Consider the following 10,386-nt stretch of genomic DNA (forward strand, 5'->3'; position numbering starts at 1 on the left):
GAGGGGGAGAGAGTGGGATGGACTAGGAATTTGGGATTGATAGATGCAAAATATTGCCTTTGGAATGGATAAACAATGAGATTCTGCTGTGTAGCACTGGGAACTCTATCTAGTCACTTGTGATGGAGTATGATGGAGGATAATGTGAGAAAAAGTATGTATATATGTATGTGTGACTGGGTCACCTTGCTGTATAGTATAAAATTTACAGAACACTGTAAACCAGCTATAATGGAAAAAATAAAAACCATCATTAAAAAAATCAATTAGAGCACTCCCTCACACCATATGCAAAAATAAGCTCAAAATGGTTTAAAGACCTAAGTATAAGACATGATACCATAAAACTCTGAGAAGAAAATATATGCAAAACATTCTCAGACATAAATCATAGCAATGTCTTCTTAGGTCATTCTACCAAGGCAAAAGAAATAAAAGCAAAAATAAACAAATCAGACCTGATCAAACTTAAAAGCTTTTGCACAGCAGAGGAAAACTTCAACAAAACAAAAAGCCTATGGAATGGGAGAAAATGTTTGCAAACAATATACTGACAGGGGATTAATATCCAAAATATATAAGCAGCTCATACAACTTAATATCAAAAAAACCCCAAACAATCACTAAAAAAAGGGCAGAAGACCTAAAATGACATTTCTCCAAATAAGGCAAAGAGATGGGCAACAGGCACATGAAAAGATGCCCAGTATCACTAATTATTAGAGAAATGTAAATCAAAACCACAATGAAGTGTCATATAACACTGGTCAGAATAGCCATCATCAAAAAGTCTACAAATAATAAATTCTGGCAGTGGTATGAAGAAAATGGAGCCTTCCTATACTGTTGCTGGGAATGTAAACTGGTGCAACCACTATGGGAAAAAACAGTATGGAGTTTCCTTAAAACACTAAAAATAGAGCTACCATATGATCCAGCAATCCCACTCCTGGGCCTATATCCAGAAAAGATGAAAATTCTAATTTAAAAAGATTCATGCACCCCAGTTTTCATAGAAGCACTATTTACAATAGCCAAGGCATGGACACAATAAGATGAGGTACACACACACACACACACACACACACACACATACACACAAATATAGGCCATAAAAAAGAATGAAGTATTGCCCTTTGCCCTTACACACACACACACACACACACACACACACACACACACACACACACACACACACATACTAGAATATAGGCCATAAAAAAGAATGAAGTATTGCCCTTTGCAGTAACATAGATGGACCTACAGAATATCATCATGCAGTAAGTCAGAGACAAATATTATATGATATCACTTATACGTGGAATCTAAAAATAATACAAATAATTCTATATACAAAATAGAAACAGATTCACAGACATGAAAAATAAACTTATGGTTACCAAAGGGGAAATGGATGGGGGGGGGAGATATATTGGGAGTATGAGAGTGATAGTTACAAACTATTATATATAAACTAGATAAGCAACAAAGATTTACTGTGTAATGCAGGGAACTATATTCAATATCATGTAACAACTTATAATGGAGAATAATCTGAAAAATATAAATGAATCACTTTGTTGTACACCTGAAACTAACACAACATTGTAAATTAACTAACTATACTTCATTTTTTAAAAATGGGCAAAGGGAGTGACCTAAGCAAAATGCTCAGACCCTAAATCCCCCACAGAGACATGAATATAGAACAATATATGGACCTAAATAGCTTTATGAGAACTCTAAAAACCAGTTAAGAAGCTGCAGCAACTGAATTTTTAACAAACTGAATTCAAAATTATAGAAAATTTCATGTCATTTTGCTTACCCAAACCCAACCTCGTCTCCAGTATAATACAGTGTGGTTAGAGGGGGCCGCCCATTTCCAGCTACTTACTCAAGGCAGAAAGGGAATATAAATTTGCTTGAAATATTCTGATTTATTGGAGGGTTTCCCAAGGGATTGGTTTTTGTCTTGTCTGACTTGGAGCACTGATGGGAATGGATACATAGTTTGGATATGAGAATTGAGGCCACTGAAAAGCAGTGGCAAGAGGTCCTGATGTGTTAGAGCTGCAAAAGATCTGCAGACCTGTAAGCACCTGGAGTACAGAGATTATGAGCAGAAGAATACAATAGAAATCCAAGGTTACTAGAAAAAGCAAGGGTGAGATCTTAGAGAAATGAAGAATTTAAAAGCCCCTATATATGGACCTAGAAATTATCATGCTAAGTGAAGTCAGTCAGACAATGAGACACCAACATCAAATGCTATTACTTACATGTGGAATCTAAAAAAAGGACACAATGAACTTCTTTGCGGAACAGGTACTGACTCACAGACCTTGAAAAACTTATGGTTTCCAAATGAGACAAATTTAGGGGTGAGGGGATGCACTGAGGATTTGGAATGGACATGCTGTAAAATTTGGTTGTGATGATTGTTGTACACCTATAAATGTAATAAAATTCATTAAGTAATTTTTTAAAAAGCCCCTATATATACTGGTAATTGGAATAAAAGCATTTCTAGAAGTTTGAAAGGACCCAAAGCCTTTGCACCATGCTAATTAGTGAAAGACTTTCCCTGATTAAGCCAGTCAGTAAAGACTGGGAGAGGTGGCTGTTTTTTCACAATGCCCAAATTTCAACAAAAGTTCACAAGTATTCAAAGAAACAGGGAAATATAACCCATTCAAAAAAATCCAGAAATTAACCTTATAGAAATGCAGGCCTCTGTTTCACTTGACTAAGAATTTGAAACATCTGTCCCAGAGATGCTCAACAAGCTAAAAGAGAAAATGGACGGACAACTAAACTAAATCATGAAAATGATGTAAGAACAAAATGAGAATATCAACAAAAAGATAGATATTTTTTTAGGAGAGCCAAATAGAAATTTTGGATCTGAAAGATACTGTGATGATTAATTTTATGTGTCAACTTGATTGAGTCAGAAAGTGTCACATGTTTGGTTAAACATTATTTTTGGTTGCCTCTATGAGGGTGTTTCTGGGAAATTAGCATTTGAATTGGTAGACTGAATAAAGCAGATTGCCCTTCTCCATGTGAGTGGGCATTATCCAATCTATTAAACATCTGAATAGAACAAAAAGGCAGATGACATGAAAATTGTCTCCTTGTACTTGATTGTTGAACTAAGACATTGGTATTTTCCCCTCAGACTGCAACTTTATACACCATTGGTGCTCCTGGTTCTCAGGCCTTCAGACTTGACTGGAATTACACCACTGGCATCCTGGGTCTCCATCTTGCAGACTGTGGAACTTCTCAGCTTCCATAATTATGAGTCAATTCTTTATTTTATAAATATATACCTATGTATGTGTGTGTGTATATATAGATAGATAGATAGATAGATGCACCCCTATGTTCATTGCAGCATTAATTACAATAACCAAATGTGGAGGCAACCTAAATACAGGAATAGATAAAGAAGATGTGGTTTATATACAATAGAATATTACTCGACCATGAGAAAGAATGAAGTCTTGCCATGTGACAACATGGATGGAACTAGAGGGTCTTATGCTAAGTGAAATAAGTCAGACAGAGAAAGACAAATACTGTATATTCTCATTTATATGTGAAGCCTAAAAAGCAAGACAAACCAAACCAAACCAAGCCAAAACATACTTATAGATATAGGGCACAAACTAGTTGTTTCCAGAGGAAGGGTGGTGGGGTTGGGCAAAATAGCTGAAGGGGATAAAGGGGTATAAAATTCCATTTATAAAATTAGTAAGTCATGAGGATGTAATATATACAGCATAAGGAATGTAGTCAATAATATTGTGATAATGTATGATAGTAGATGGTTACTAGTCTTATTTTTTCTTTTTCTTTAAAAAACTTTATTAAAATATAGTTGATTTACATTGTTTTGTCAATTTTGGCCATACAGCAGAGTGACCCGGCTCTCTCTCTTTCTCTCTCTCTCTCTCTATATATATCTTTTCTTTTATTATCTTCCATCATAGTCTGTCCCAAGAAATTGGATATAGTTCCCTGTGCTATAGAGTAGGACCGTATTGCTTATTCTAAATGTAATAGTTTGCATCTACTTACCCCAAACTCCCATTCCATCCCACTCCCACTCCCCTCCCCTTCAGCATCCACAAGTCTGTTCTCCATGTCCATGAGTTGGTTTCTGTTTTATAGATAGGTTCATTTGTGCCATATTTTAGATTCCACATATAAGTGATATCACATGGTATTTGTCTTTCCCTTTCTGACTTAGTATGAGAATCTCTAGTTCCATCATGTTGCTGCAAATGGCATTATATTGTTCTTTTTTACAGCTGAGTAGTATTCCATATATGTACCACATCTTCTTGTAGTGGATGAAAGACTTAAATATCAGACCTGAAACTTAAAACTCCTAGTGAAAAACATAAGGAAATAGTCCCTTAACACTGACGTTGGCAATGAGTTTTTGGATATGACACCAAAAGCAAAGACAGAAAAAGCAAAAATAAACAAATTAGACTACATCAACCTAAAAGGCTCTGCACAGAAAACAAAAACAAAAATTAACCCTCCAAAAAACAAACAAACAAAAACAAATCAGCAAAATGAAAAGGCAGTCTATGGAATGGGAGAAAATATTTGCAAACCATCTATCCAATAAGGGTTTAATATTCAAAATATATAAAAACTCATACAACTGAATAATGAAAAACCCCACATAATTGGATTTTTTAATGGGCAGGGAACCTTCATAGACATTTTTCCAAAGAAGACATACAAATGATTAAGAGGTACTTAAAAAGATGCTTAACATCACTAATCATCAAGGAAACGCAAATCAAAACCATAATGAAATATCACCTCACTTCTTTTAGACTGGCTATTATCAAAAAGACAAGATGGAGTTCCCGTCATGGCACAGTGGTTAACGAATCCACTAGGAACCATGAGGTTGCGGGTTCAATCCTTGGCCTTGCTCAGCGGGTTAAGGATCCAGCGTTGCCGTGAGCTGTGGTGTAGGTCACAGATGCGGCTCGGATCCTGTGTCGCTCTGGTTCTGGCGTAGGCCAGCGGCTACAGCTCCGATTCGACCCCTAGCCTGGGAACCTCCATATGCCGTGGGAAGTGGCCCTAGAAAAGGCAAAAAGACAAAAAAAAAAAAAAAAAAAAGACAGACAAGTGTTGGGCAGGATGTGGAGGAAAAGGAACCCTTGGGCATTGTTGATGGGAATGTAAACTGATACAATCAAAAGGGGGAACAATATAGTTTCCTAAAAGAATTAAAATTAGAACTACCATATGATCCAGCAATTCCACTCTGGGAGTCCAAAGGAAATGATATCAGTATCTTCAAGGGATATCTGTGCTCCCATGCTTATTGAAGCATTATTCACAATAGCCAAGACATGGAAATAACTTAAGTGGCCATCAATGAATGAATAAAGAAAATGGTATATATACAATAGAATAATATTCAGTCTTAAAAAGAAGACAATTCTGCCATTTGTGACAACGTGGGTGGACTTTGAGGGCATTACACTAACCTAAACAAGTAATAAGTGAGAGAAACATACATACTGTATGTTATCACTTATATGTGAACTCTATAAACATTAAACACATAGAAACAAAGAGTAGATGGGAGGTTTCCAAGGCCTGAGTGTTGAGGGAAATAGGGAGATTTTGGTCAAATGGTACAAACGTTCTATTATAAGATGCATAAGTTTTGGGGATCTAATATACAGTGGTGACTACAGTTAGCAATACTGTGTTGTATACTTGAAAGTTGTTATGAGAGTAGAGCTTTTATGTTCTCACCATAACAACAACAAAATGATAGTTATGTGAGGTAAAGGATGTTAACTAACCTTACTGTGGTAAACATTTCACAATATATACATGTATCAAATCATCACATTGTACACTTTAAGCCTACACAATTTTGGAGTTCCCTTGTGATACATCAGTTTAAGGATCCAATGCTGTCAGTAGAGTGGCTTGGGTTGCTTCTGTAATGCCAGTGATCCCTGGCCCAGGAACTTCCACATGCCATGGGTGTGGCCAAAAAAGCCCCCCAAACACACAAAACTTACACAATGTTATATGTCAATTATATCTCAGTGAAGCTAGAAAAAATATTTATCAACTCATAGCTAATACTATGACATTTATAATCCCCAGCTCCCTTTTTATACTCAATTATTTTAAAAGCAAAGCTTAGATATATCATTTTAACCACAAATACTTCACAATGTATCTCTAAAACAGACTTTCCAAATCTCGGCACTATTGACATTTGGGCCAGATGAATTGGTTTTTGTGTTTTTCTGTCTTGCGCTCTTTAGGATGTTTAGCAGCATTCCTCATGTGTACCCATTAGATGCTGATAGTAACCCCCAACCCAGTTGTGACAAGAAAATGGTGACTTCAGACATTGCCAGATGTTCTATTGGGGGAAAACCCTCTTCCCTCTCCAATTGAGAACCACTGTTGTAAAAGATAAGGACTTTTATTTATTCATTTATTTTTGTCTAAAAAGGGCCGCGCCCATGGCATATGGAAGTTTCCAGGCTAGGGGTCCAATCAGAGCTGCAGCAGCCAGCCTATGCCACAGCCACAGCCACAGCAAGGCGGTATCTGAGCCACGTCTGTGACCTACACCACAGCTCATGGCAATGCCAGATCCTTAACCCACTGAGTGGGGCCAGGGGTCGAGCCTGAGTCCTCACAGATAATAGTTAGGTTCAATACCACTGAGCCAGGATGGGAATGCCAAGATAAGGAATTTTAAACAAAAAAAACCTATAATACCATTTTTGTACAAATAATATTAATAGCAATTCCTTAATATCATAAAGTATCTGGTCAATGCTCAAACTGTCCTGATTGTTACATAAAATTTTTTTACCTTTTTAAAAATCGGGTTCCAAATAAGTTGTATACGTCTTGTAATTCTCATTTAGTCTATAAGTTCCCTCTCTCTCTTTTCTTTGCAATTGATTCAAGTGATGTCTGCCATTCCAACTGGCTGAAATGTCTCTTTTCATCTGTAATAACTACCCCTCCCTCTTTATTATTTTATCTTTCTGTTTACTTATGGAAGAGACCAGGCCTTTTGTCTTTTGGAGTTTTTCATATTCTACATTTGACTAACTGAATCTCTGTGCTTTTGCTTGACATGTGACATGTTTCTCTGGCATCAGTTTTTTTTTTTTAATAACAGATGCAATCTTGATCAGATCCATGTTTGAGTTTTGGGTAAGAATATTTAATGCGTAACGTTGGATATTTATCAATTTTAACATTACAGAGAAAGATACCTGACATAAGGTGTCAACTGATGAGATGAAAAAGATGGTTCACAAGTACACATCTATGATATACTCTTGCCACAAAAAAATGAGCCTGAATTCAACCAAACCTCAGATTCTACTACCAGTTTACAAGAAATCCAGGGGATGGAAGAACATATTAAATAATATCATGGGACATAATCAGCCAACACAGAATGTATAAAACACTATAGGACAAATGACTCAGTATTTTCCCATTAATAAACAGGAAAAAATACAGAAGTATAGGAAATGTTATAGACCACAAATAATACATTAACCAATTATAACATTGTAACATACTGATGTCATATGAATCCTGATTAAATACAAAAACTGGAAAAAGAAAAGATTGATGTGACTTTTATGGAAATTGGAACATTTAATGACTATTAAATGATATTAATGAGTTATTAGTATTATTTTTGGGTAGTCTTTTTATTCTAGAGTTATATACTGAGATAATTATGAATGAAATAATATCTGGAATGCCAATGGGGAGAGGGAATGGTAAAAAAAAAATGAGATTAACCATATGTGGCCAATTGTTGAAGATAGGTGATGGGTAGGTACCCAGGGTTCACTTCATTATATCATTCTCTCTACTTCTGTATGTGTTTGAAAATTTCCATAATAAAAAGTTTGAAAAAAATCAAGTTCCCATGACTATAATGATGGGTTGGAAAGCACCCGAAACTATTTAAGAGGCTCCTGCAATAGCCCATGTGAGAGGTGAAAGCAGCCTGCACTAGAGACACAGTGGAAACCGAATAAAGTCGGATTCAATAGATATTTAGGAGGGAGAGTCAACAGGGCTTGGTAATTCAGTGAATATGCACAGTGGGAGAGGGAGTCAAGGACCGGGCATAGATTTCTGGTTTGAACCTGTGGCTGGCACTGAGGAGAGGAGGCAGATTTGGGGAGGAAGGCTGGGGTCTGAGATGTGTGCCAGAATAGCACAGAGATGGCAGCTGAAGACAGGGGAGTGGAAGAGACACTCAGGATGAGAGAATGCCACGTGAGAAGGAAAGCATGCCACCCGGGACAGAGCCCTAAGGAACACTCGAGGTCTAGCTGTTCACTGTACAGGAGCCCTTTCTCCGTGTATCTGGGCTGAGAGCGTATACAAGTGGAAGGGGAAGGCCGGCAGCAGGCAGGGACAGGGACAACTGGGGGTGGGGGTGAAAGACGTGCCTGTGCCTGTGTGTGCACATGGGGGGAGACCCTGGAGCACAATTCCACCCACCCTCCCTTGCCAGTTCGCCCCTCTTTCCAGCCATGGTCTAACTCCACAGGACCCCTAGATGGGCTGACCCTTGATGGACAGCTGGGAAGATCTTACCTTCAGATCCTCACACAGGTCACCATAGTCAATCTCGATGAGGGCCTCTCGTGCGTAGATATTGGAGGTTCGTTGGGAGCCACTCACTGAATCCTCCCCCTGGGAGCTACCCTGCAATGGCGAGAGGGAGAGTCGAATGGAGCCGACTGGCCATGAGAGTGCTCCAATAGAGGGGGCTGGGGGCTCTTCCGCATCCTTCTATGTCTTTGAGAAGCACCTTATTAGAAAGCACTTGTGGCAGAAGGAAGAGCAGCTTTGAAGGCACAAAGACCCAAGTTCAAAACTGGGCTCTACCGCTGACTAACGGTGTGACCATGGGCAAGCCACACCATCGGGTCTCGACACCAGAAGCGTCGTTTAGACACACGAACCCTCATCTGTACTATGGGCTAATGCCTGCCTGGCAGGGCTGTGCTTAGCATTAGGAGCACTTATAGCACATGCTACCATGACGCCTGGCACACTGCCAGTGTTTGAAAGATTTTACTGAATTAAACAGAAATGCTATTTGGAAAGAAAGGAGGGAGAAAGATGTGGGACTGAGATACATGTTCAAGTTAAGGACAAGATGTCCGCAAACCTCCTCTCAGTTAACATTCCCACCTCCTTGCTACCAAGCTTCACTTCCAGTGGATAAAATGCCTTGGCTCTTCTATTGGCTGGTGTTGCTACCTTTCCCCTAACTAAGTTTGGTCACCTCTGCATTGCTGATGTCCCTTACCCAACCCTCTCCTGGCCAACTTCACTCACTACAGCTAAACCACCAGCCCTCAGGGCCCTCAGCTTCCGTCTTCCTTTCCTCTTGGCTAATGTCCCTCAATTCCCACTCCTACCAATAGCCATCACCTGCTGGAATTAACTTAGCTCAAGTCCCTAAGGCTAATGATTTCCTCGTCTCTGGGCTTACCTCCCTCACCACCCACTGACACACAGCCCTACCCCAATTCAACTTCCCTCTCACACCAAGGCTACACTACCTTTCACCCCATCCGGCCCTCACAGCCTCACCCTGCCTCATCTCCCCTGTGCCTCTCCTTTTGTCCCTCACCACCCCGCCCACCATCCTTCTCTTACCTGCCCTCCCTGGCTACCTTCATCCCCCATCCCTTGTTATGTTGTTCGCAGCCTACCCCCACCACCAGCCATGACACTCACCTCTTCCTGACTAATATCATCCATGGTGCCTTTAGACAGTGGCAACTTGATGTCCTGCATCTTGCAGGCCTGTAGCAGGTTGTGGCGGTCACTGCGCTTCTGTTCAAGCTTGGTCTCAATGGCTGTCACTTCCTTCTGTAAATGGGTCATTTCCCTAAGAAGATCCAGGGAGACAGGAGAGACTCAAATCTAGCAGGCTGCCTGTACTGTGTACTTCCCCCAAGCCTAGGCCTGAACACACTCACTTGTTGACGCCACCCCCCCCCCCCAGTTTCTTACGAATCTCCTCCATCTCGTGGATCTTGTCATTCACCTCTGACTTCTTGGCCAGGTTCTGATTCTTCAGATCATGCAGCTGGGCCATGGTCTCATCTATAACCTTCAGGTACCGATAGCCGGCTGCCACCATGTTGATTGTAGTGTCCTGCGCTGCTCTCGGTCCACTGTGTCCCAGCACAGCCATTCTGTACTAAAGAGCTGGTGTGACGCATCTGCTACAGGATTCTGTGAGCAAGCAAAACTAGGCTAAGCAGGAAGGAGGAAAAGAAGGGCTGCAGGTTCAAGCTG

General features: G+C 39.7%; 1 protein-coding gene across 1 annotated transcript; it reads right to left on the reverse strand.

The window, feature by feature from the left end:
• LOC106506967 (structural maintenance of chromosomes protein 1A-like) lies at positions 8,268 to 10,027 on the reverse strand. Its single transcript, XM_013986161.2, has 2 exons — positions 9,820 to 10,027; positions 8,268 to 8,775 (listed from the first exon to the last, which is right to left on the reverse strand). The coding sequence occupies exons 1-2, from the start codon at positions 9,967 to 9,969 to the stop codon at positions 8,623 to 8,625; spliced, it is 303 nt and encodes a 100-aa protein (XP_013841615.1). The 5' UTR covers positions 9,970 to 10,027; the 3' UTR covers positions 8,268 to 8,622.

The sequence above is a fragment of the Sus scrofa genome, chromosome X (assembly GCF_000003025.6).
Source record: "Sus scrofa isolate TJ Tabasco breed Duroc chromosome X, Sscrofa11.1, whole genome shotgun sequence".
Classification (NCBI taxonomy): Eukaryota; Metazoa; Chordata; class Mammalia; order Artiodactyla; family Suidae; genus Sus; species Sus scrofa.

Bases quoted from the DNA above. Each gene is read 5' to 3' on its own strand.
- LOC106506967 (XM_013986161.2), bottom strand. From the start codon at position 9,969: ATGACCCATTTACAGAAGGAAGTGACAGCCATTGAGACCAAGCTTGAA. The intron at 8,776-9,819 runs GTGAGTGTCATG...TCGCCATTGCAG, and splicing joins ATGATATTAGTCAGGAAGAG to GGTAGCTCCCAGGGGGAGGA.